A 26,985-nucleotide genomic window follows, 5' to 3' on the forward strand; every position below is an offset into this window, starting at 1 on the left:
CACTTTCAGGGGTGTGTGTGTGTGTGTGTGTGTGTGTGTGTGTGTGTGTGTGTGTGTGTGTGTGTGTGTGTGTGTGTGTGTGTGTGTGTGTGTGTGTGTGTGTGTGTGTGTGTGTGTGTGTGTGTGTGTGTGTGTGTGTGTGTGTGTGTGTGTGTGTGTGTGTGTGTGTGTGTGTGTGTGTGTGTGATTTATCAGAGATAAGTATCTAAATGGACTTTCCTGCTGGGGCTGGTTTCAAGTCTCCTGAGTAGCTAGGATTATAGGCATGAGCCGCTGGTGCCTGGATTAGAAAATAGTCTTTGCAGTTTTGGGCAGTGAATGCTATTATTTATATTTTTGTGATAATGTGAGTTTTCATTATGAGTTTTATAGTCATATAGAAACCCTCCTCCTTCCCCCAAGGGGCCCACGCTTCTCTATCAACTTTTCTTTTGTATTAGACAAGTATAGTGTCTTTGCTAGAAAAGTCTGGTTTAACTAAAAGTTCTCTCAAATTGTTCTGCTAAGGCTAAAAACAGAGGAGCTAGCTCACTAATAAGGTCAATGAAGCCTGATCTTTCTTTTCTTTTTAAAAGTCTGGTGTGCCAGAGGCCCATGCTTATAACCTTAGCTACTTAAGAGGCTGAGGTCTTGAGGATCACATTTCAAAGCCAGCCTGGGCAGGAAAGTCTGTGAGACTCTGAGACTCTTAACTCCACTTAGTCTCCAGAAAACCAGAAGTGGCACTGTAGCTCAAAGTGGTAGAGCACTAAGCCTTGTGTGAAAAAAGCTCAGGGACAGCGCCCAGGCCTTGAGTTCCAGCCCCATGACAGTTGGGAGAAATAAAGGTGACTTTCTATTCTTTCTTCCTATAGAAAGTGATGGGATTGCACTTTGAGAAGCCCTGCTGTTTCTGTATCCTCTTAAGGTGATTGACACTAATGTAGTGAAGGTTTCGAATAGTACTGCAATAAGGAAAGCTGTTTAGCTATTAACGCATTTCTAAAACTTAATTAGATCCAGTATCTCCCCCCCCCCCCCCCGTCTGTCTGTGTATGTATGTGTGTATGTGTTGTATCCCAATCAGCAGGAAAACAAAGAACGCCACAATTAATAAGCTGAATTATAGGAATCTTTGTAGTTGCCTCCACAGGCCTGCGGCTGTACACGGGTGTAGACTTCCCAAATTGTGCAGCACTGAGATAGCTCAGAGTTAGTCTTTTTTTGTTGTTTTTTTGTCAGCCATGGGTCTTGAACTCTGGGCCTGGGCACTGTCCCTCAGCTCTTCAGCTCAAGGTGAGCGCTCTACCACTTGAGCCACAGCACCACTTTTGGCTTTTTTTGCTTATGTGGTGCTGAGGGCCCCATGCATGCAAGGCAAGCACTCTACCACTGAGCCACCTTCCCAGCCCTCAGAGTTAGTTTTTAAAGACACAAACTGCATTTTTTTTCTTTGTTTAGCAAAGCTGATACAGAAGTGAAATTAAGCATTCTCAGTAAATACAGACTTAACTTCCTGGATTCCTGGGGGGCTGGCACATTTTTGGGGAATTGCAGAACTTGATGAGCAAACAGCTTTTTGCAAAACCTGCTTGAGCAAACCACAATTCTGGGGCCAGGGGACCATTTTCCTTGGGGGATAAAATGGCTTTACTTCTGTCAGGCTTCAGGCTTAAGGATATAACCTACTTCGTGTGTATCTACCAGTTAGTCATCTGTTCTATTACACCCCATGCTTAGGTTCACCCATCTGTGCACTATACTTTTGGAAAGAGGCAGGTCACACCTATAGCATTTTCCATATATAAAATGATTTTTTTTTTTTAAGCTTGGGTAGGTAAATAGATACTTCATTACACTGTAAGTGAAATCCTCAGAATTGACCACTGTTGTAAAGTCAAAAGGTACTTCGGTAGTGGTAATCTGCATGGATTCTTGCAAACTTTAATTTGGAATAAAGGTAGGGGTGTAGAACAAGAAGTCTGTGAAAACAGAGCCCTTAATAATGCTTGTCACTTTTAGTACCTTTCACTCCTCTATCATCTTTTCGTTAGAGTTGGCTTGAATCTGCCAAACACACTTCCAGAACATTAGGAAGTATGACAAAAACGAGGGAAGTTTTCTTTCTATGGAGTCTTAGATAATGTCTCCTTTGTGTATTTTTCCTCTTTCTTTTTGCTGGTTGTGGGGCTTGTGCTCAGCCTGGGATCTGTCCCTCAGCTTTTGCGCTCAAGGCTATAGTGCCCTACCACTTGAACTACAGCTCCATTTCCAGCTTTATTGGTAGTTTATTGAATGTAAGAGTCTCATGGACTTTGCTGCCGTGTCTGGGTTTGAACCGTGATCCTCAGATCTCAGCCTCCTGAGCAGCTAGGATGACAGGTGTGGGCCACCAGCACCCAGCTTCCTTCATTGTACTTTGAATTTCAGTTTAATGTGGTCTTACCATATCATAGCATCGTGTTTTTTCAGGTCTCAGACTTTGTGGCTTCATTAAAATTTTTTTTGACTGAACTGCTTCTGGTCTTGAGTAGTGAATAAAAGATGAAAGACATAGTTAAAGCAGTGGTGATATTTGAATTAAAAATGGTGCTTATGAGCAATGACATGCAGCTCAGCTCTGTGTTTATGGAATGCCTCTGTCCCCTAGGCTGTGGACCTTTCCATTGATGAGTCTAGCTTGACAGGAGAGACAACACCTTGCTCTAAAGTAACAGCTCCCCAGCCAGCAGCCACTAATGGAGATCTCGCCTCAAGAAGTAACATTGCCTTCATGGGAACTCTGGTCCGATGTGGCAAAGCAAAGGTGATTTTCTTTCTTCTTTTGAAAAAGGCTGTTTTGGTTTTTTTTTTTTTTTTAATGATTTTCTGTATATTCATTTGCTAATTTTATGTATATTGTATTTATTTATTTAGTCAGTCAGTCGTGGGGCTTGAACTTTGGGCCTGGACACTGTCCCTCAGCTCTTCAGCTCAAGCCCAGTGCTCTACCACTTGAGCCACAGCGCCACTTCTGGTTTTCAAGTGGTTTATTGGAGATAAGACAATCCCAGACTTTCCTGCCCGGGCTGGCTTTGAACCACAATCCTCAGATCTCAGCTGCCTGAGTAGCTAGGATTACAGGCATGAGCCACCGGTGCCTTGCCTGATTATAATGTTCTAATCACATTATTGACTCATTGGTTGATTTCAATTATTTTGTTTCCTGGATTCTCAAATTTGACTGAGAATAGCATTCAACAACATAGGAGGGGACAAGAAATTATAGACTATCATCTATTGAGTATGAGATTTGAATTTCTGCACATATTAATGGGCAAAAATGAACCTTAATTCAGTATTAAATATGACAAAATGTAACATATATGAATATATATGAAATATGTCATATATAATATGATATATAATATATATGAAATATAATTATTAATGATAGAAATATAAAAAATCAATTTGCTGAGGGAACCTTAGGATGCGTATGTCAGGTCTGTGGGTAAGACTTTGAAGAAAGGAAATGAAAGGCTTTTTGCTTTTTAAACGCCTTTGGTTGGGAGAATTGATTCCATCTGAATGTAAATGGATTTTTCTGGACTTTCCTCTTAGGGTATTGTCATTGGAACTGGAGAAAATTCTGAATTTGGAGAGGTTTTTAAAATGATGCAAGCAGAGGAAGTGAGTACTTGATAGGTGAAAGATATATTTCTCTCAAAGTTGGAATTCTCTAGAGGAAAAGAGAACATTTACGGGCTCTTTTAGATATTCTAGAAAAAAATGTTTTATTCAGAATATCACTCAACTTTTGCTTAGAACTGATATGCCTAGAATATAAAAAATAATGCAAAAATATGTGGAATAAAATATGAAAAATAAAATTCAGATAAATCATAAGAAAATTTGAAAAAAAAATCAACAAGGAAGGGCCTGAATTTACACTTCCAGTATTTTTAGAAGATTGTGATTTTGATTCATTGTTTACAGTAGAAATTTATTTAATAGCTTTTTTGTGTATTGTTGAAAAGTCTCCAAGTATGTATGTGGGATTGACAAAGGACCTGTAAGATACTCTTGTCCTAAGGGAATTAAGGATAAAATTCCCCCTCTCCTATGATACTCGGGTCTTCCTTGCTTACTGACACTTGAGCCATGCGCCCTGCCCCTTTTTAGTTACTTTTCCCGTAATCGTGCTTGGAGCTAATTGGGGTGACACTCTTTTTCTAATTTGTGAAGGCGCCAAAAACCCCTCTGCAGAAGAGCATGGACCTCTTGGGAAAGCAGCTGTCCTTTTACTCCTTTGGTATAATAGGTAAGAGAAGAGTGAGTATGTATGTATTATATTTTTCACTTGGGTTTGTTTCTTTATTTGTTTGTTTGTTTGCTTTTGTGCTGGTCCCAAGGCTTGAACCTGGGGCCTTGTGCTCTCTCAGCTTGCTTGCTTGACTGGAGCACTACCATTGAAGCCACACCTCCAGGCTGGCTTTTCCCCCAGTTATTCAACAGATGCTCACCTAAAACAAATTCAAAGGTTGCATTTTATGAATCTATAATATGACTATCTTTTCAGATTATTTTTCCTCACACAAGCTATTCTTCAGTGTATCTATCTTGTTGTAAACATTTGTCATTTCCTTAAATTTTTAGAAGCAAAATTATTGAGTCAATGGTTGTTCATGTAGTTTTCGATTTTGGACCTTTTGAGCACTGTTACTGCCTTTTATCAAACCTCTGATAATGCAGTATGTTCTTGTTCCTAATAAATTTGGTGGTATACATTTTACCCATTTTATGATAAAAAGGTTAAAGTAGGGAGTACAGATCATGATTAGTTTGCTTTTAAGTGTTTTAAAATGCCACGCCTATAGTTGTTTTTAAATGTCACTGCAGTTCCAGGGGTTATACATTATATCATACTTTGAGCCAGGTCACATGCAGTACAACCTTCACAAGTGACTTCTGGTATTGAGTTATAAAAAATAAGATCATAGCATTTGTTTTTGCAACTTCGCTGGCAAATGGAAACTCCACATACTGTCTTGGTCTGCTTCTTTGTTTTCATTAGTGGTAGTATTTTCTTGGAACATACTATTGTTTTGAGGGATGAATGCAATGCCTGGAACCAAAGGTTTCTGCATGTGCTATGTACATGGACAGCATTACTTTAGACCAGTGTTAACTTTAATCCCCCAGCTTAATGGAGTTTTATAAAAATCTTGCTATTATAATACTCTTTTAATTCAAGGCACCTCGATTTGTTATTTCATCGCTTACAGGTGGTTTTTTTAAGGAAGGAAAAAACTAGCTATTTGGTTTTGTTCTAGGTATCATCATGTTGGTTGGCTGGTTGCTAGGAAAAGACATTCTGGAAATGTTTACTATTAGTGTAAGGTAAGTTCTTATACCTTGTCTGTAAGTGAAATTTCTTTGCCTCTCTTACTTCTTTGCTAGACTTAGCTTACCTTTCATTATGGAGTATTACATGAAGCCCATATGAATAGAATACCTCTACTTAAATAGTTGAAAACCCATGAGAAGTGATCTGAAAGGAAAGTAAGAATCTACCTAAATGCTAGAGAAGAATATAGGCACTAGATGCCTGGAATTACTAACCCAGAATCACATAACACTCACCTCAGGCATCCTACAGGAGAGAGATCGCAGGTGGCATCTCCTCCAAGGCCTAGGAAGTAAAAGTTAAAATATTAGAACAAAAATACATGTATTTCAAGACAAATTGAAAAGATTAAAGAAATAGGCAGAAAGACTTAAGAAGTAAAAAGTACTGTGGTATGGGAAAGGAATACATTACATAGAGGAGCAGAAGTACATTTTTGAAGTGTGTGGTTTAAAAATAGGTATAAAATAGGGGTTAAAAATAGGAGTTAGCCGGGTGCCAGTAGCTTATGCTTAGCATCCTAGCTTCTCAGGAGGCTGCGATATGAGAATTGTGGTTTGGAGCCAGCAGTATCGAAGTCTGTGAGACTCCTGTCTCCAATTAACCACCAAAAGCTGGAAGTGGAGCTGGATTCATTGTGTGTTAGCCTTGAGCACAAAAAGCTCAGGGACAGCACCCAGACCTTGAGGTTTACACCCCAGGACTGCAACCAATTAATCCTAGCTATTCAGGAGGCTGAGATCTGAGGATCGTGGTTCAAAGCCAGCCCAGGCAGGAAAGTCTGTGAGACTCTTATTTCCAGTAAACCACTCAAAAAACCAGAAGTGGCGCTGTGGCTCAAGAGGTGGAGCTCTAGCCTTGAGCTAAACTGGTGAGGAACAGTACCCAGGCCCAGTTAAAGCCCACGACCAACTAACTAACTAGCTAAATAAAAAAATAAAATTAATTAAAAACATGGGGCATGAGTTTTAAATACTGTTGACATAATTAGACCCAATTAGAGTTTTGAGGATTTGGTTTTGAGTGATTTCAACTGTTTGTAAAGGTCGACAAACATATGACCTTTATGCTTTTTCTTTAAGGTCTTCTAGATATGAAATTTAAGAATATTGGGGCTGGGAAGGTGGCTCAGTGGTAGAGCGCTTGCCTTGCATGCCTGAGGCCCTGGGTTTGATTCCTCAGCACCACATAAGCAAAAAAAAAAAAAAAAAAAAAGAATATTGATAGGAAAAAAGTCATTTAATTTTGTGATTATAATGTGGATCCATTGGACTACTTTATAAGTCTCAAATACAATATTGGATAGCTGATCATCTAATTTTTCCATTTCTTGAAATATCTTGGTATCTCATTACCCTAAGAATTATTTTAATATTTATTTCCAAATGTACTAAATAAGACTGTAGAAGGATGAAATTTCCTGGAAGGTTGATGCAGTGATAAAGTAGATTGTCATTGCGGGAACCAGTGACTCTCCCCTGTCATCCTAGCTACTCAGGAGGCTGAGATCTGAGGATCACAGTTCAAAGCCAGCCTGGGCAGGAAAGTCCATGAGACTATCTCCAGTGAACCACCAGAAAACCAGAAGTGGCGCTGTGGCTCAAGTGGTAGAATGCTCGCCTTGAGCTGAAAAGCCCATGGACAGCACCCAAGCCCAGAATTCATGCTCATGACTGACCCCCTCTGTCCCCCCTCAAAAAAATTGTCACTATCCGTTATCTTTTTGTGTTGGCCAAATTATCACATCATCGACTTAAAAAGATGTAAAAGAAGTCTGGAGACACAATCTTTGTAGGTTTCTTTTTTTTTTTTTTTTTTTTTAAATGTTGTTATAGTATTCATTGAACGAGGGTGAAAATTCAGGATTTTCTACTTTGCACATAATGGCAAAGAGGATAATTGACAGAGAAGGCTTCACAGTTATTACACAAATCAATACATGAATGCAGAGAACTAGATGGAAGCATTGTGGGCTGACAATGGGGTGAAATTAAGCATATAATTAACATCTCAGGACCATGAGTCCTTGTCAGTACTGTGAATTGTCTCATCCTCCTGAATTGATGAGGGAACACATTGTATTTCTACAGACAAAGAGAAACAATCCACTTACTCTAAAGCAGGAGTGGGGACTGTTTTGCACTTACCCTGTCAGGCTGTGTTAGACCTGAGAAATCATTTGGTAGGAGGTAGGACAGACACATAGCCATCTCACGGCTGCCTGCAGCTCCCTCCCTGTGTTGTGTTTTTGTATTGCTTGTGACGTTACAGCATCCAGATAGCACATGCCAAGATTTCTTTTCATGACTGATGTAACTGCATTTTAAGGATATCACAATTTTAGGCATTCATCAGTTGATAGGCATTGTGAATAATGTTGCTACAAACATTCATTACACTTTTTTTTTAAATATCTGTTCTTACCATACTTTTTTTCTTTTTTCTTTCTTCTTCTTCTTCTTTTTTTTTTTTGCCAGTCTGGGGGTTTGAACTCAGGGCCTGGGCACTGTCCTGGAGCTTCTTTCGCTCAAGGCTAGCTACCACGTGAGCCACAGCGCCACTTCTGGCTTTTTCTGTGTATGTGGTTCCAAGGAGTCGAACCCAGGGATCCAGGCAAGCAAGACAAGCACTTTACCAGAGGAGTCAAACCCAGGGCTCCATGCATGCAAGACAAGCACTCTACCACTAAGCCACATTCCCAGCCCTGATCTTATCGTACTTTAGCGACCAGGAAACTAAACTCTAGAGGTGGATCAATAAGCAGCCAGTTACCCAGATCACACACGAGTTAAAACGAGGTGAAGCCTGGGATACAAAACAATTTCATTGTGGAACCTATATTGTTTAATGATGTGCTAGTTGATACTCAGTAATGCAGCCTCTCTTCCCTCTTTGCAAAGTTCCAATTTTGAGAGCCAGCTGTTTGAATTTCACATTGTATAGCCTTCAGTGTCACCTTCAAATTATTGCAGTTGTAGCCATGTAGCTGACAGTATGTGTGTGTGTTGGTTATAGTTTGGCTGTAGCTGCAATTCCTGAAGGGCTGCCCATTGTGGTCACGGTGACGCTAGCCCTTGGAGTCATGAGAATGGTGAAGAAAAGAGCCATTGTGAAGAAACTGCCTATTGTGGAAACCCTGGGTAAGGAAGACACATTGCGCAATGACACTCTGAGCCAGGTCACCAGGAAACTTGGCCTTATACTTTATGGAATGTTCTAATGCTAAAGATAATTTTAAAATACCATCTGGCAAATAAAATCTTAAAAGTAAAATTAATAGTTTTATTTTTTGGTGGTTGTGGGGCTTGAACTCTGGGCCTGGGCGTTGTCCCTCAGCCCTTCAGCTCAAGGTGAGCGCTCTACCACTTGAGCCACAGTGCCACTTCTGGTTTTCTGGTGGTTTATTAGAGATCAGAGTCTCATGGACTTTGTTGCTCCTGCTGGCTTTGAACCGTGATCCTCAGATCTCAGCCTTCTGAGTAGCTAGGATGACAGGTGTGAGCCACCAGTGCCTGGCCCAATAGTGTTTTTTTTTTTTTTTTTGGGGGGGGGGGTTCCGGTTGTAGGGCCTGAACTCTGGGCCTGGGCGCTGTCCCTCAGCTCTTCAGCTCAAGGCTAGCGCTCTACCACTTGAGCCACAGCGCCACTTCCGGCTTTTTTCTTTTTGCTTATGTGGTGCTGAGGAATCGAACCCAGGACCTCAGGCATGCAAGGCAAGAGCTCTACCACTGAGCCACCTTCCCAGCCCCAATAGTGGTATTTTTTGACATGTCAAGGAAAATAATTTGTTATTACAGATCTTGAGTTGAATTTGATTATAAGAAAGTAACATATACTATCTATAATGCTGTAGCATAACTTCCTGATAACCTGTAAAACTTGCATTTTTTTAAGAAAATGAGGCTATTCAAAATGTATTAAATTTAATTTCTAGTTTGCATTTTAGTATTGAGAAGGTCAAAGACCTTGGAAAACGTTTTTGAAAAAATTGCAGAGTTGATATATAAGACTCCTCTAGAGCTGGGAAGGTGGCTCAGTGGTAGAGCACTTGCCTTGCATGCATGAGGCCTGGGTTCCATTCCTCAGCACCACATAAGCAGAAAAAAATGGAAGTGGTGCTGTGGCTCAGGTGGTAGAACACTAGCCTTGAGCTGAAGAGCTGAGGGACAGCGCCCAGGCCCGGAGTTCAGGCCCCATGACTGACCAAAAAAAAAAAAAAAAGAATCCTCCAGAGTCAGGCGCTGGTGCTCACGCCTGTCATCCTAGCTATTCAGGAGCCTGAGATCTGAGGATCACGGTTCAAAGCCAGCACGGGCAGGAAAGTCCGTGGGACTCTTATCTCCAATAAAACCACCAGAAAACCAGAAGTGGCACTGTGGCTCAAGTGGTAGAGTGCTAGGCTTAAGCTGAAGAGCTGAGGGACCGTGCTTAGGCCCAGAGTTCAAGCCCCATGACCAACCAACCAAAAAAAAAAAAAGAACCCTCCAAACTTCCCCAATTATGTTCTATAAAATTGTTATATAAAGTAATACGAAGTAACTGTAGAAACTTAAATAATAAGAAATTCAGTTTTTATCTTTAATTTCAGAAACTTTACCTTATGACGAACCAAGCATAATGTGAAAAATTAAAATGATCAGAGGAGTTCTCAGTAAAATTCAGAGAACTAGGACAAGGTTCTAGTCTGATTTATTTTCTGATTCAACTCGTTTTTCTCCTTGGTTCCTTTGATGACACACAATGATTTGTTCTTTAGGCTGCTGCAATGTGATTTGTTCAGATAAAACTGGAACATTGACGAAGAATGAGATGACCGTCACTCACATATTCACTTCAGATGGAGTGCATGCTGAGGTACTTATAATTTTAAGTGTGTTTTCCCACCAACAGTTTGCTTTTGTTGAGGTTACTTTGAGCAGGTTGGCTTAAATGTTTGATGTAGGGTAATTGCTTTGAGTTCCTTGTAAATGTTAATATGTGAGAGGAATATAGTGTTATGTGCATTTAAATTTAGTTCCGTATCGAGATTTTCATGATTTACCTGTCAGTTTCATATTGTAACCAGAGGACAGTATCTGTTTAAGTTCATCACTAGCTGAAAGTGAAGTCTATATTTGGTCTAATTACTAACAAATATTCTTTTTTTTTTTTTTTTTTTCCTCCGGTTGTGGGGCTTGAACTCTGGGCTTGGGCGCTGTCCCTGTGCTCTTCAGCTCAAGGCAAGCGCTCTACCACTTGAGCCACAGCGCCACTTCCAGTTTTCTAGTGGTTTATTGGAGATAAGAGTCTCGTGGACTTTCCTGCCCGGGCTGGCTTTGAACCGTCACCCTCAGATCTCAGCCTCCTGAGTATCTAGGATTATAGTTATGAGCCACCAGTGCCTGGCTACAAATATTCTTTTTTTTTTTTTTTAGTTAGTCATGAGTCTTGAACCCACCCTGAGTGATGTCACTGAGCTTTTTTTTCCCTGGCCCTGGGGCTTGAACTCGGGGCCTGGGTGCTGTCCCTGAGCCTATCTGTGCTCAAGTCTAGCATTCTACCACTTAAGCCACAGTGTCACTTACGGCTTTTTCTGTATGTGTGGTACTGAGGAATCGAACCTAGGGCTTCAAGCATGCTAGGCAAGCACTCTACAACTAAGCCACATTCCCAGCCACCAAATATTCTTTCAGATACTTTTCACGGCTAAATACCTTCTCTACCAATGTCAGGTTGTAGAAAGTGAAGTGAATGAGCACAGTGCAGGGGAGTATGTGGCTCCTCTGTCTAATATTTGTACTGTCACCCCCATTTCCTGTTTTATAGGTTACTGGAGTTGGCTACAATCAGTTTGGGGAAGTGATTGTCGATGGTGACGTTGTTCATGGATTCTATAACCCAGCTGTTAGCAGAATTGTTGAGGTAGGATTTTATTCTCCAAGAAGGTAACTTTCGTGGTCATGATTTAAGATTCAGTGTTAGGTTCATAGAGTGTATGCATTTCTCTTAGGCCGGCTGTGTGTGCAATGATGCTGTAATTAGGAACAACACTCTCATGGGAAAGCCAACCGAAGGAGCCTTAATTGCTCTGGCAATGAAGGTATGTATGATTTCTTTGACATATGAAACATCCCCTGATAACAGAACGTAAGGCCAATGAATTTAGTTTAACTGTTTTTTTTTTTTAGGTATCTAGAGGAGAAGATTCACATTTCATTGTGTTTATTGCCTTTTGGGGACCAGTTTGATTTCCGTAAATACAGAGCATATGACTTTTCAGTATAACCTTCTTCCTTAAACGCATGGAATAGAGTCATGACCAGGGATGGATTTGTTCTTTTAGGAAATTATATTCTTTAATATTGAGGTCTGTCTGTGAAAAGCTTTATCATTATGTCCAGTTGCTGGTAAATGTTAACTTTTATGTGATTAAAAGGCAACATTCTGCATTATTCCCATGTAAAGATAATTTCTGTCTTCCCTTTTCCTGTAGCCGTGTCTAAAAATGAATGCAAATTATCCTGTGTGTTGGTGGGAATGCTGTTCTCCGTAGTTTGAGAAAGCATGAGACTTGTGAAGCAGGGTACTTCTAAATGAGGTTACTGGAAATGGGAACCAATATAGAATTGCAGATTATTGTAGTATTAAATTGGATAAAGTAAGCAAATTCACTTATTTATTCATTCACTCGCTTATTTTCATGATTCTGAGACTCAAACCCAGGATTTTTACAGGCTAGGCAAATACACTAACTCTGTGTTCAACATCAAGCCTGATGATAGGATATTTGTTTCTTCTATAGAACACTTTTTTTTTTTGGTAATCATTTGGTCTCCTTGTAACGAAAACATACAACCTCTTTTTTGGGGAAGCAGAGGAGGCTGCTGGGGACTGAACACAGGGATTTGTTGTGCGTGGTAGGCAAACACGACTACTTGAGCCATGCCCTCAAGTCCTTCTGCTTTTAGTTTGTTGTTGAGATAGAGTCTTGTGCTTTCAGCCTATTAATTTATTGCCTTTACTTCTGGCCTTGCTTGAATTATATGTGTGCATTACCATGTCTGGTTTGTATTTGAGATAGGTATTACTAACTTTTGCTCAGACTGGCCTTGAGCCATGATCCCTCTACATCTGCTTCCCAAGTAGCCAACATGCTTGGCTTGTTCTTGAAATAAGGTCTTGTTACCTTTTGTCTAAGCTAGCCTCAAACCGTGATGCTCCTAACAGCTTCTTGGGTAGATGTGATTATTGACACGAATTATGCCTGGCTCAGTATAGTGTTTTAAAGGATACTCAAGGGATTGGACATTGTGGTGCACAACTGATCGCAGCTAACTAGGAAACAAGTAGGAGAATCACCGTGTAAGGTTGGCCCTGGGCTAAAACATGAGACCTTTTCTTAAACTAAAGTGTTGAGAATGTGGCTTGCTGGTAGAGTGCTTGCCCAGCATGCATGAATCCCTGGGTTTGAGTCCTCAGTGCCACTTTCACAGAAAAAGCTGGAAGTGGCGCTATGGCTCAAGTGGTAGAGTGCTAGCTTTGGGCAAAGGAAGCTCAGGGACAGCACCTAGGCCCTGAGTTCAAGTCCCAGGACTGGCAAAAAAAATGAATAAAGCAAAAAGTGATGGGACATAAGGGGAAGCATACTTGCATAGGAAGCACAAGGTGTGGATTTTAAACATCCCAGAACTCCTCCCTTTACCCCACAAAAAGGTAACCAAAAAGATACGCAAAAGAGTGACTCGGAGACCGACTATTTCCTGTATCATGCTTAACAAAGTTTTAGCTTCTTGAAGAGGTGAAGTGCAAAACCACCTTATATGAGGTCATTTTAGAGTGGAGTTAAATACTGATATTTTTTAAATAAATGAAAGTAGACTCAGTTACATCCAACACCTTGAGCCCTGTGTAAGCACAGTGTAAATTCAGAGCTAGGAGGAGGGCTTCTAGGGCTCAGAAGGGGAAGGGGGGTCAAGCTGATGGAAAGATCTGGAATGAAAGCATATAGGGATAAGCATAGACTGGATTTTGGCTCACATGTTAACTAATGTGGATGACACGAAAGATAGCTGAGTAGAAAGGAAGATGGCTCACTAGGCTGCATCGAGGGATTTCCACAAGACCCTCAAATGCTAGAGAGAGCCGAAACACTACAGTAGCAAACAAAAAGCACTCACCTGTGGAATTGGGAGTCGCTTAAAAGTATCTTGGATATTTGGAAAAAGCTACAAAGGGCATTGGGATGGAGAGCCAGCACTGTGACATTGGTTCTTGCCAGTAGATAAAGCAGTGGAGGGGGAAGACCAGGCTTGTTGCAAGACAGATTTGAGGCCCCATGGAGAGAGGGGTTGAACCTGAAGGTTTTATTGGTTATAAAACATCATACTCAGTGTCGGTCAGGAGCACCTTTATTTCTTTTTTTTTTTTTTGGTCCAGTCGGGCCTGAACTCTGTGCTGTCCCTCAGCTCTTCAACTCAAGGCTAGCACTCTACCACTTGAGCCACAATGCCACTTCTGGCTTTTTCTATTTGCTTATGTGGTGTTGAGGAATTGAACCCAGGGCTTCAGGCATGCAAGGCAAGCGCTCTACCACTGAGCCACCTTCCCAGCCCCAGTCCCTCAGCTCTTCAGCTCAAGGCTCGCGCTCTACCACTTGAGCCACAGCCCCACTTCCGGCTTTTATTTTCTTTTTACTTATGTGGTGCTGAGGAATCGAACCCAGGGCCTCAGGCATGCAAGGCAAGTGCTCTTACCACTGAGCCACCTTCCCAGCCCGCACCTTTATTTCTATCTTGCTTCCTTTTAGAATTTGAGCTGGTAGAAAGATTAATATATAGTCAACAGTGAAGGCCTGGTGAACACACAGTCCACTTCTGTATCTACACACTCCCAGGCTCTCCTGTTGAAGAGGTACGCTGCTGTGCAGGGAAATGCAGTAGATATAGATGGGACATGGCTGTTATTTCTCCATTGTTTGAAAATAATCCAGGCACCTCTTAACCAGATAAGCTATCCACCATGACTTTGTTACTTGTTAAAGGAAAAGAAAATCAGCACATATTAGATAGGATTAACTTACTTTATTTTTGCCTTATAGATGGGTCTGGATGGACTTCAACAAGATTATATCAGAAAAGCTGAATACCCTTTTAGTTCTGAGCAAAAGTGGATGGCTGTTAAGTGTGTGCATCGAACTCAGCAGGTATCTCTCTTTTTCTTTCTCTTTTTCTCTCTTTTTCTTTCTCTTTTTCTTTCTCTTTCTCTTTTTCTTCTCTGCCTCCTCTATCTCCTCTGTCTCCTCTGTTTCCTCTGTCTCCTCTCTCTCCTCTCCCTCCTCTCTCTCGTTTAGTAGAGATAAGAGTCTCATAGACTTTCCTGCCCAGGCTGGCTTTGAACTGCAATCCTCAGATCTCAGCCTCCTGAGAGTAGTCAGGATGACAGGTGTGAGTCACCAGCGCCCGGCATGTCCTACCTTAAGAACAAACAAAATCATACTGTTTTGTAGAAGAGTGGTTCCCAAATACATGTAGAATTACAAACTGGCAAAAATGACATGTACTAAGCAATCACTGTGTTTTTTGGGTGCTTTCCAAATTTTTATAGCTAGTGTAGAGAGTTCTGTTGTCTACAGTATATAATTATTCAGAGTTACTATTACCAAGTTGTGCTTTCATACATAGATTAGGCTGGATGCAGTGGCTCACAATTGTAATCCTAGTCACTTGGGAGCAGAGGTCAGAGGATCAAGGTTCAGGGTCAGCCTGGGGGGAAAAAGTTCATGAGACTTCATCTCAACCAGTGACTAGACATCATCGAAGCTATGGGGAAAACACAAATAGAATTTTAGTCCATACTTACCAGGGATTGGATAGGGGCTTTAGGTTTTCATTAATAGTTTTGAGTGTTATTTTTTGTTTTTGTGAACTGGGAATTGAACCCAAGGAGGCCTTATACATACAGAGCTGAATATTCTGCTATGCTTAAAAGAAAAAAATACCTGGCAATGCCTTCAACTACAGGATGGTTATGAGAATTTAATAGGATTGCAAGTGAGTAGGTAAACATAGATATATAAACAATAACTAATAAAGAGCTCAAACGATTGTCTACAGGTTAATATTGCATCTCTTTCCTTTCCCTGTTGCGTTCTAAAGAGCCTTGTCCCAGATTTCACGAGCATTTCATTTGAGGCTTGGTATAGTGCTGCCCTCAATGTCTGCAAACATGTAGAGCAGATTCTGTTTTCTGTAGAAGAAGAGAGAAAGCTCTCCCATGAGCTGTTTCGTTTGTTTTGCCCCTTGGCACGTGCTCTCCCCCACCCCCCAGTGAGTTTTTAAATCTTCAGAGTTCAAGTGCCACTTGGAAAATTAGGCATGAGCAAAACTGCCCTAGGGATTAGGAAAAACACACGTCACTTGTTTTGTATCCAAGTTAAATGACACTTGTATTTGGTCTATTTTTTTTCTTCTTAGGACAGACCAGAGGTTTGTTTTATGAAGGGTGCCTATGAACAGGTGATTAAGTACTGCACTACATACCTCAGCAAAGGGCAGAACTTGGCACTTACCCAGCAGCAGAGAGAGCTGTACCAACAAGAGAAGGTACGCATGGGCTCAGCAGGACTCAGAGGTAAGCCCATCTCAGTGTCATTCTCGTAATGGAAAGTTTCGTTCTAACTGCAGAGGAGTCCGTACTTCACAGCCAAGCCATCCGATTCTGCTCCGGGCCTCATAGAACCCTCCTCACTAGCACCTAAAAGATGGAAAGTCCAAGCTGGGAGCTGATCGTAGTTACGCAGGAGGCTGAGATCAGGGGATCCAGGGTCAACACCAGCCCAGGCAGAGCACACCAGGCCCTCTCTCCCAGGGCTACCATGTGCAGGACGGAGCGGCAGGAGTACACAGCTGGCTCTTCCCTTCTAAGTAGTTACTGGCATAGGTAGACTGTATGAAGTCAGTCTCCAAAGAAATTGGAAGAGTTGCTGTTTGTTTTTTTTTTTTTTCTCTAGTCCTAAGGTTTGAACTGAGGGCCTGGTTGCTGTTCCTGAGCTTCTTTAGCTCAAGGCTTGGACTCTACCACTTGAGCCATGGCATTACTTCCGACTGTGGTACTGAGGGATTAATCAAACCCAGGGCTTCCGTGCGTGCTGAGCAAGCACTCTACCACTAAGCCACCTTCCCAACCCTTTTTTTTTTTTTTAAATTAAAATTTTTATTGTAAAGGTGATGTACAGAGAGATTACAGTTACATAAGTAAGGTAGTGACTACATTTCTTTCTGGACAGTGTTACTCCCCTCCTTCATTTTCTCCCACTTTTTCCCCCCTGACCCCTGTGCCCCCAAGTTGTATAGTTCATTTCCAACATAGTGTCTAGTGAGTATCACTGTTGTCTTGGTTCACCCTTTGTCCCACCCTTTCTGCGATTCCCCTTCCCTTCCCTTCTGTACCAGTCTCTTTCCTAGCACCAAGGACTGTCAGACAGCTTTTCCTTCCCAGTGAAAGCCTTAGGGTCCCGCATCTACGTAAATAGTTAGGTAGATCACTCTTACAATGGAAAAACAGAAGTTACTTGCCTCTGACCTTGGTTTTCCATTTCTCTATATCGTCTGCTTGAATAAGAATAAATACTTCCTTAGATCTCTCTGGAACTTTTCAGTCTCACCATGAGGTACTTAGGGTTAGTGTGGTTCATCCCTCTGGTTCATAAGGGAGATTACGAGAGGTTGCAGAATTCTGAGAGTAAGCTAAATGACACACGGAAATGGACAGGATTTTCTGATGTCTTACTGTCCAAAGGTAACAGGAAACCATAAATAATGATATGATGGTGTCCAGTATTATAAACTCTTTTTGTTGTTGTTGTTGTCGGTCGTGGGGCTTGAACTCTGGGCTTGGACACTGTTAGGTTTTTAAAAAGAGGTAGGCGAGTAAGAACAGCACCACACACGTGGTATTCAGGTAAGGGGTAGGTTTATTTATTGTTCTGGCTGGCACCAGGCCACGTTGGCCCTCCACGTGGCTGGGAAAGGCCTGGGAAAGAGCTGAGAAAGAGCTGGAAAAGAGCTGAGAAAGAGCTAGAAAAGAGAAGAGAGAGCTGGGAAAGAGCTGGGAAATAGAGGTGAGAAAGAGAGAGCTGGGAAAGAGAGCGTCTGGGCCTGGGCTAGGCCTTATCTAGGGTATGGGCGGAGAAAGGTGTGGCCACATCAAATTCAGATGTGACCTCAGCTGATGCAGATGTGACCTCTTCCAGGTGTGCCAGTTGCCTAGCTAACACAGGTACTGGGTGAAGACTTTGCTGTGAGGAGGGTGGGGTCTGCTCACCATCTAGGAGTGGACCTTACAGACACTGTCCCTCAGGTTTTCAGCTCAAGACAAATGCTCTTCCACTTGAGCCACAGCACCACTTCCAGTTTTTGGTAATTAATTAGAGATAAGAATCTCACAGACTTTCCTGCCTAGGTTGATTTTTGAGCCACAATCCTCAGATCTCGGTCTTCTCATTAGCTAGGATGACAGGCATGAGCTACCGGTGCCCATGCATTATATAGTCTCACAGAACAAAGGTTATAAGAAATGCCTGTTAATGTTAAGGAGAGAATGAAAGAATTCAAACTTACTTGGTACTGATGATCTTCTAACCACTGTTAGACAACCCTTGTCTTCCACAGTTTGCCATGTTTGAAATTATAGGCTGTGTATAATTAATACAGCTTTCCCTCCATGCTGTTGAATTTTCCTTGGAGACCTATGAAATGGAAAGATAAAGATATTTGGTGTTGCCTTCAAAGGCCTGTCTGCTTAAAATTGACTTAGTAAAGGTTGATGAACTCTAAACAGTTGGTTGTGTTTAACAAAGTTGCAGTAGTTTTTGTGGAAAGCAGCTGCAAGAAATTGGTTTATAAAAACCATCTTCAGCCAGGTGCCAGTGGCTCACGCCTACTCAGAAGGCTACTCAGAAGGCTGAGATTCTGAGGATCGTGATTCAAATCCAGCCCCGGAAGGAAAGTCCATGAGACTCTTATCTCCAATTAACCACTTAAAAGTGGAAGTGGTGCTATGGTTCAAAGTAGAATGCTGGGCTGGGAAGGTGGCTCAATGGTAGAGCACTTGCCTTGCATGCATGAGGCCCTGGGTTGGTTCTATTCCTCAGTACCACATATGCAGGGAAAAAAAAGCCAATAGTGGTGCTGTGGCTCAAGTTGTAGAGCGCTAGCCTTGAGGTGAAGAGCTGAGGGACAGCACCCAGAGTTCAGGCCCACAACTGGACCACCCCCCCAAAAAAAAAAAAAAAAAAGAAAAAGAAAAAAAGTAGTAGAATGCTAGCCTTGAGCACAAAGAGGCTCAGGGAGGCGCCCAGGTCCTGAGTGCAAGCTCCAGGACTGGCAAAAGAACAAAGAAAAAAAGATCTTCATTCTCTCTCTCTTGCCTTTTCTGTTTAACAGTTCTTTAGTTTTATTCCTTTTCATTTTTAATAGCTTAAAGCAACTCCATATCTAGACCCATTAAATTGTAATGTCCTAGCATATAGTAACTTTTGAATTTTAAAGATTGTTTAATAGCTACAAATGAATTCAGTTAGTCTAAAATGATTGTCAGCTAAATTCTAATGTTTTGTGACTCACGTTTTCTGGTTGGGATTCTGTTATTGTTTCCTAAGTTCTTGCTTTGGCTTCTGGTCCTGAGCTGGGTCAGCTGACATTCCTTGGCTTGGTGGGAATCATCGATCCTCCTAGAACTGGTGTGAAGGAAGCCGTTACAACACTCATTGCCTCAGGAGTGTCGATAAAAATGATCACTGGAGACTCACAGGAGACTGCAGTTGCAATCGGTATAGCTAGCTGCTTCCTTTTGTTCTTAGTAGTTTTCCTTGAAATGCCGCAGTGCACTTTGGTGAACCCTGGGCACCATGTATGCTTATGTCATGTTGAGGCTGTATGATTACAATTGATGCACTTTTTTTTTTTTGCCCAGACTTTATATAAAATTGTGGGAAAGCCGATTATAGTTTTTTTTTTAAAGAATATTGAGAAGTTATAACCAAGTCTTTATGAAATCACTTTATTCACAGAAAGATAATTGATTGTCACCTCATATTCCCATCAGTTGTAAGCTATACTTAACCTGATTGGGCTTCTTTTAATTCTTAGATTTTACTGGATTAAATAGTGAAATTTCTTAAATTTAAACAAAAACCGAAGTCAGGACTTAGGATAAATTCAAATAATTTTGTGTGACTGATAGTATGTTTTATGATTTTTATTTTCTAATTTTTGGCCTGGGGGTTGGGGGTGGGGGTCAGGGGCTTGAACTCAGGGCCTGGGTACTATCTCTGAGCCTCTCTGTGCTCAAGGCTAGCACTCTACCACTTGAGCTACAGTGCCACTTCCAACTTTTTCTGTTTATGTGGGACTGAGGAGTCGAACCCAGAACTTCATGCATGGTAGGCAAGCACCCTACCACTAAGCCACATTCCCAACTCCTTGTGATTTTTCTTTTTTAATAGACTTTTTGTTCTTAAAAAGAGTTAAAAGTCATTATTAACTAAGAGTAGTGTTGACTAAATCCATGAAGCAAAACTAATTTGGCTAATTTTTTTTTCTCTCTCTCTCTGCTTTAGCCAGTCGCTTGGGATTGTATTCTAAAACTTCCCAGTCGGTCTCAGGAGAAGAAATTGATGCCATGGAGGTTCAGCAGCTCTCACAGATTGTGCCAAAGGTAGCCATGTAACCGAGCTACTTAGAGCTTTGTTCTCAGATTGAACCCTTACTACTGTTCTATAAACTGTTCACTGCCACATTTACTGGTTTAAATTCTCAAAAGCAGTTCCACTGAAATAGCCTTATTATTGAGTGTTTGCTATCATAAGAAAGGAATAAATGGGGGGGGCCAGGGAGGGAAGTGTCGGTCATGGGGCCTGAACTTCTGGGCCTGGGCCCTGTCCATCAGCTCTTCAGCTGAAGGCTAGCTAGCACTATACCACTTGAGCCACAGCGCTACTTCCAGCTTTTTCTGCTTATGTGGTACTGAGGAATCGAACCCAGTGCCTCATGAGTATAAGGCAAGCACTGTACCACGGAGCCACCTTCCCAGCCCCAGGAAGGAGTATTTTTCCACAGCCATTAACTTCAGCAAAAACTACATTTCCTTTAAGGAAAGTACTATGGACATTAACAGCACTTGTATTTATAAATTAAAGCTAGAGGGCTGGGAAGGTGGCTCAGTGGTAGAGCACTTGCCTTCCATGCCTGAGGCATGGGTTCGATTCCTCAGCACCACATAAGCAAAAAGATAAAAGCCGGAAGTGGCACTGTGGCTCAAGTGGTAGAGCGCTAGCCTTGAGCTGAAGAGCTGAGAGACAGCACCCAGGCCCAGAGTTCAGGCCCCACAACCGGACCCGCCCCCCCCCCCCAAAAAAAAAATTAAAGCTAGAGACGTCATTACTATACTTTGTAGTCCCTTATCCTTTGTCCTGTAGGGTTTTAATTTTTTTTATTGTTATAAAGGTCATGTGCAGAGGGGCTACTGTTATATGTCCGGTAAAGAGTATACTTCTCTTTGGATGTCATCCCTTCCCTTGCTCTCTCCCAGTTTTTCCCTCCCGTTCCCACCCACAAGTTGTATTGTTCCACATAGTATCTAGTGAGTACCACTGAAGCATTTATTCACTCTTTTCCCCTCCATATCTGTGACCCCCTTTACTCTCCTTAAGACAGACAAATGATCAAACAAGTCAAAGGAAACAAAAACAGCAACGACGAAAAAAAATCCTCCTGTTTCCATTCCCTAGAGTTCATTTGGATAAGTATTATTTTATATGATCAGATGCACATTGGCCTTGCATCTCTGTTGAATTCCTCTCCTAATTTATCTTCCACGCACGCTCTGTATGTGTGTGTCCTGTACGTTTTAACTTTCTATTTTTCGGCAGAGTCTTACTGTATAGCCTAGGTTGTCATCACATTTGTCTTCCATGGAGTAAAAGTTGTTAATTTGCTGAAGTATGGTTTATTCTGTCTTTTATCCAAGAGCTTTGCCTAACCCAGTCACAGAGATTTTTTTCCTGTGTGCCTTATATAAAAATTTTACACTTTTAAGTTTTATTTTAAGTATTTATTTCATAGTTTTTCCCTCTCCCTCCCCTGTTCCCCTCTCCCCTCCACTCCCCTTCTTTCTTTTATTATTTTTTTTTTTTTTGCTTTTTGCTTATGTGGTGCTGAGGAATTGAACCCAGGGCCTCTGGCATGCAAGGCAAGCACTTTACCTCTGAGCCACCTTCCCAGCCCCCTATGCTGGTGTTCTATTACTTGAAGCTTACCTCCAGGCTAGCTTTTTGCAGGTGGTTATTTTAGATAAAGCCTCAAGGACTTTTCTGTCTAGATTGGCTTCTTACTGTGATCCTCCAGATCTCAGTTTGAGTAGCTAGGATTATAGGAGTAAACCACAGACACTTGGCCTTTATCATTATTTTCTATTCATCCTCCATCACTTTTAAAAGTTAAGAGTAGAAATAACTGAACTCCCCTTAGGGCTTGAATTATGGGCCTGGGCACTTGTCCTTGAGCTTTTGTGCTCAAGGCTAACGCTCTACCACTTGAGCTACAGCTCCATTTCTGGTTCTTCTTGGCCAATATTTTTAATTTCATATTCTATAAAGTACTGCAACCTGCTAAACACAGGACATATTAAAATTGTTGACATCAGAATAATTTTATTAATTTCTCATGCATGTTTGTTTTGAATCTGGTATCTTTAGGCTTTCATTTTATGATTATTAAATTTCAGTGTTTTTAACTCAGTAGGGTTGACTTGTTCGTGCTGATGCTTTAAGAACAAATTTTACTCCACGAGGTGCTGTGTCCCATACATAAAAGGCCAGCTGATTGCTCTGCTTGTCATTGAGAGCTACTTGGTCTCAGAGCAGTTCTTATTTTCAAGGTGCTATCAAAAGCTTTGAAATGCTAAAATCGTACATCAAAGTGATAGCTATACAAGATGCATGCTAAGTAATTTGCTGTTACATAAAAGAAATAAGACTTTACAAGCCCAACAGTTAGTGGCTTGTCCATTTTGGTAACACAACAGCAGTTATAAAGAAGTGATTGGGTAGGATCAAAAATTAAATTATGAGCCAGATGCAGTGGTTTACACCTGTAGTTTTAGCTCCTTAGGAGGTTGAGATCCAGAGGATCAAGGGTCACCCTGGGCAAAACGTTACTGAGATCCCCCATCTCATCAAACATGCTGTCATCCCACCTACTAGGTAACACAGGTTAGGAGGATTATAGATTGAGACAGGCCCGAGGAAAATCTCAAATCCCTCCTTGGTAAATTACTAAAGCGATAGGAGCATGGCTGAAGTATATACCTCAGAACTCTGAGGCCTTGTGTTTAAGCCCCAGTATTGATAAAAACAAAATCCCAAATTACATGGAATAAAGAAAAAATTTACTCAGTTTAATGCCAGCATTTGTAATTGGCCTTTTATTTATATTTGGTATAATCCAGGTATAATTTCAGTGCCATATATTTCATGATTAATTTCTGAATAATTACAATTTTCACTTAGCTTGTTTCTGGTAGATACAGGGCACAGTAAAAGGTCTTTAGGACCCCAAAACAAACAGTGTCAGAAAAAGAGACTAAATACAGTTGGAGAAGGGGCTGGGGATGTGGCTTAGTGGTAGCGTGCTTGCCTCATATGCATGAAGCCCCTGGGTTCCATTCCTCAGTGCCACATACACAGAAAAGACTAGCACTGGAGCAGTGGCTCAAGTGGTAGAGTGCTAGCCTTGAGCTAAAGAAACTCGGAGACAGTGCCCAGGCCCTGAGTTCAAGCTCCAGAACTGGCAAAAAAAAAAAAAAAAAAATACTGTTGGAGGAGTATGTTTTGGTCCTACAATAGAAAGGGCAGTAATGAATTACCTTATGTAAAAGTGAAGAAGCAAAATGGCAGATGCCCTACAGACATAGAGAGGCGGCTGCTCTTCATCTCCGTGAAGGCAGAACAGAGGGCAAGGAAGCTTTCGTTTTGCCCCACTTCAAGGAAGGCACAAATGCTGGAAACTTTTCCCTTTTCCATCTCTGGACCACTGCAACAATACCCAGTGGTACAAATTGAGCTTCTGGTTTAAATGATGTATTTGCTATGATAAATCCAACCTTTCCTTTGGTAAAGGCCGAAATGACTATATCCAATGAGTGTCTAGGTAAATATAAGGCATTGATGCTTATTCATTTCTGTGCTGGATTAAATACAGTTTAAGCTGGTCAGTAAAATATCATTAGCTACAAAAGCATGGGTTATTCTGACGTTAACGTTTTTAATTGTGTCCTATGTGTTTACAGGTCGCAGTATTTTACAGAGCTAGTCCGAGGCACAAGATGAAAATTATTAAAGTAAGTGTCCAGAATTCAAAATTGTTTCACACAGAATGCTGCTTCGTTGGTTTGTATTTGAAGGAATATGGATAGAGTGTTACAGTCAGTGTAGTAAAATCAAAACAAGCAAATTTTTTTTAAAGAGCTTGACATAGAAATCTAATAGAGAATTTAGTTACCATAAGGAGATGTAGGAGTGATTAAAAAGTATAGAAAAAGGTTCTTTTTTTTTTTTTTTTTTTTTTTTTTGTCCTGGGGCTTGAACACAGGGCCTGGGTGCTGTCCCTCAGCTCTTCAGCTCAAGGCAAGTACTCTACCACTTGAGCCACAGTACCACTTCCAGTTTTCTGGTGGCTAATTGGAGATTAGAGTCTCACGGACTTTCCTGTCTGGGCTGGCATTGAACCATGATCTTCAGATCTCAGCCTCTGTTAGCTAGGATTACAGGCATGAGCCACTGGTGCCTGACTTAGAAATATGTTCTTGTTGGGGTCCAAATCATCTCAGTGCAAATTCAGTAACTAGAACCAGAATAAATGCAACAAAAAAGTTGTATGAGTGTGTGAACAGTATTTAAAAGGTATGGTAATTTAGATTATATAGTGAAATATAGCCGTCTGTTACTCAGCAATGAGGATACGATACAGAAATGTATCATTAGGTGACATTTTACATTATATAGAGTGTTCCCGTTCATGGATGGCATAGTAGTAACAATGTCTTCTAAGCTTTATCTGATTAAGCCCTTCATTTAAGTTTATTGAACAAAAAAAGGGCGATCTGTATTATTTTTTGGTTTTAATAATGTATAGAAAAAATTGAGAGCATTTGTGTTTGCTGCTATCTGTATGGAAGCAGGGTTTTTGTGCATACTTCTCCCCTCCACCCTCTTCTCTGCTCCCCTTCAGTCTCTGCAGAAGACTGGGTCGGTGGTAGCCATGACAGGCGATGGAGTAAATGACGCCGTTGCCCTGAAGGCTGCAGACATCGGGATCGCGATGGGCCAGACCGGCACAGATGTTTGCAAAGAGGCAGCGGACATGATCCTGGTGGACGATGATTTCCAAACCATAATGTGAGTTTTGCTTCCGTGAGAATAATTCTCTATCCTCTCCTACACCCCATTCCCAGATGCCTCAAGTAGAAGAGAATGAGCATATTTCAGTATTGGATAGATTAGCCCCATTTTCCACACTGATCTGGTTCTGTGTATCATTCTACAGAAGATGGCTTGTGAGGCTAGAACAGACCAAACTAAAGGGCAGGGCTCTTCATTTCAGATGGAACAGAAGTGACCCCTCATGGGGGCAAGACTTTATTTTCAGTAAATTCAGTTTACAAAACTGTACCTGTGCACGTCCCTGCAGTAGGCATTGAAGAGGATGGAGTTCTGTCATGCCTGATGCTTCTATCAGTAACTCATGATACAGTGTGTTAAATCTGAATAGTTGTTCTAGCCAATTGCCATCTGACTTAAGACTCTAGAGTGATGCCTAGTAGTGTCCGGTTTGCAGTGTTTGGGTGGAGGTTATGTGAAAGTCTGCTCATCTTTCATTAGATGACCTGATCAATTATAATTACACATCCCAGAATGTTTCACTATTCAGTTGTGGCCTAAAGATTCACTTAAGAGCCCAAGGCTCATAGTATGGGCCAGGCTTTGAAAATAATACATCTCTCCTTTTTCTTTTCTTTTTTGGAAAAATACATTTTTTTTTTGGTAGACTAACTGAATAATTTGTATACATTTTTAACTTTTTTTTTTTTTTTTTTTTTTTGTCGGTCGTGGGGTTTGAACTCTGAGCCTGGGAGCGCCCAGCTCTTCACCTCAAGGCGAGCGCTCTACTGCTTGAGCCACAGTGCCACTTCCGGTTTTTTAGTGGTTTATTGGAGATAAGAGTCTCACGGACTTTCCTGCCCTGGCTGGCTTTGAACCCGATCCTCAGGTCTCAGCCTCCTGAGTAGCTAGGATTACAGGTGTGAGCCACCGGCGCCCGGCTTTGTATGCATTTTTAAAACCAAATCTTGGGCTGGGAAAGTGGCTCAGTGGTAGAGTGCTTGTCTTGCATGCATGAAACCCTGGGTTCAATTCCTCAGCACCACATGAATAGAAAAGCCGGAAGTGGCACTATAGCTCAAGTGGTAGAGCGCTAGCCTTGAGCTGAAGAGCTGAGGGACAGCGCCCAGGCCCAGAGTTCAGGCCCCATGACTGACAAAACAACAACAACAAAAAAAAAACAAGTATTTTACCTCTTATTACTTTACTTGTGTGTAGAAGCAACACATAGCTTACATTTCATAATTCTTGCATATCTGATTGCTGTTTAATTCTGGACATGTACTAATATAACCCTTTAAAAATAATGAGCTTGCTGGGTGCCAGTGGCTCATGCCTGTAATCCTAGCTACTTAGGAAGCTGAGCTCTGAGGATCACGGTTCAAAGCTAGCCCAGGCAGGAAAGTCCTTGAAACTCTTATCTCCCAAAAAACCACTAGAAAACCAGAAGTGACGCTGTGGCTCAAGTGGTAGAGCACTAGCCTTGAGCTGAAGAGTGGAAGGGACAGTGCCCAAGACTAGAGTTCAAGCCCCATGACGGACCAAAAAAAAAAAAATAGTGAGCTTTTTGAAGGGTAAAAAATGTCATTATTTTAGCATAAAAAATGTATACTATTATCTCTTGTAGAGACACAGTTGTGTGCTCGTGTGTGTGTGTGTGTGTGTGTGTGTGTGTGTGTGTGTGTATTTGCTGTACTGGCTTTCCATTTTTTAGACAGATGCTCTTCCACTTGAGCCATGTCCTTAGCCCTGAAATATATTTTAAGAGTAAAATTTTTTAATATTGAATAATGAAATAGGTTTAGATAGAGCATAATAGACTTGATTTCAATTCCTTGCTAAAATAGTTTTGCTGTATTTTTTTCTAATCTTATATGAAGAAAAAAATTGATATTCTTTAAGATACATATGATGTTTAACTGGAAATTTAGTTTCAAAATTAGTTTCAGAATTAAAAAAATAATGTAATATTTTCTTCTTTATTTTTAAAATTTCAGGTCCGCAATTGAAGAGGGTAAAGGCATTTATAATAACATTAAAAATTTTGTTAGATTTCAACTGAGCACGTAAGTTTGTAAGAGTTTTGTTACCTGTGGGGTCTTCTATATAATTTGAGAAAAATAAAACTTCAGCAGAATGTCTAAAAATTTTGCCACGTATTACTGTATGTTTTCCAAAAAGAAAATTGTGATTCTGGAATTTA

General features: G+C 41.1%; 1 protein-coding gene across 4 annotated transcripts in view; it reads left to right on the plus strand.

Moving 5' to 3' along the window:
- The window catches only part of Atp2c1 (ATPase secretory pathway Ca2+ transporting 1), an 88,592-nt gene that overhangs the window by 51,894 nt on the left and 9,713 nt on the right, over positions 1-26,985 (plus strand). For 3 of the 4 annotated variants that reach the window (XM_070005395.1, XM_070005397.1, XM_070005396.1), the window contains 15 exons: positions 2,630-2,785; positions 3,583-3,651; positions 4,207-4,282; positions 5,295-5,361; positions 8,384-8,508; positions 10,125-10,222; positions 11,174-11,269; positions 11,358-11,447; positions 14,445-14,549; positions 15,820-15,976; positions 19,005-19,175; positions 19,965-20,062; positions 23,693-23,743; positions 24,634-24,800; positions 26,780-26,848. In XM_070005395.1, coding sequence (XP_069861496.1) covers positions 2,630-2,785; positions 3,583-3,651; positions 4,207-4,282; positions 5,295-5,361; positions 8,384-8,508; positions 10,125-10,222; positions 11,174-11,269; positions 11,358-11,447; positions 14,445-14,549; positions 15,820-15,976; positions 19,005-19,175; positions 19,965-20,062; positions 23,693-23,743; positions 24,634-24,800; positions 26,780-26,848 — 1,595 coding nt within the window. Of the gene's footprint in view, positions 1-2,629; positions 2,786-3,582; positions 3,652-4,206; positions 4,283-5,294; positions 5,362-8,383; positions 8,509-10,124; positions 10,223-11,173; positions 11,270-11,357; positions 11,448-14,444; positions 14,550-15,819; positions 15,977-19,004; positions 19,176-19,964; positions 20,063-23,692; positions 23,744-24,633; positions 24,805-26,779; positions 26,849-26,985 lie in introns of those variants that run through there. The other variant, XM_070005398.1, reaches the window with a different exon arrangement.

Source organism: Dipodomys merriami, unplaced genomic scaffold, assembly GCF_024711535.1.
Source record: "Dipodomys merriami isolate MVZ:Mamm:240054 unplaced genomic scaffold, mDipMer1.0.p SCAF_68, whole genome shotgun sequence".
In the NCBI taxonomy this organism is placed as follows: Eukaryota; Metazoa; Chordata; class Mammalia; order Rodentia; family Heteromyidae; genus Dipodomys; species Dipodomys merriami.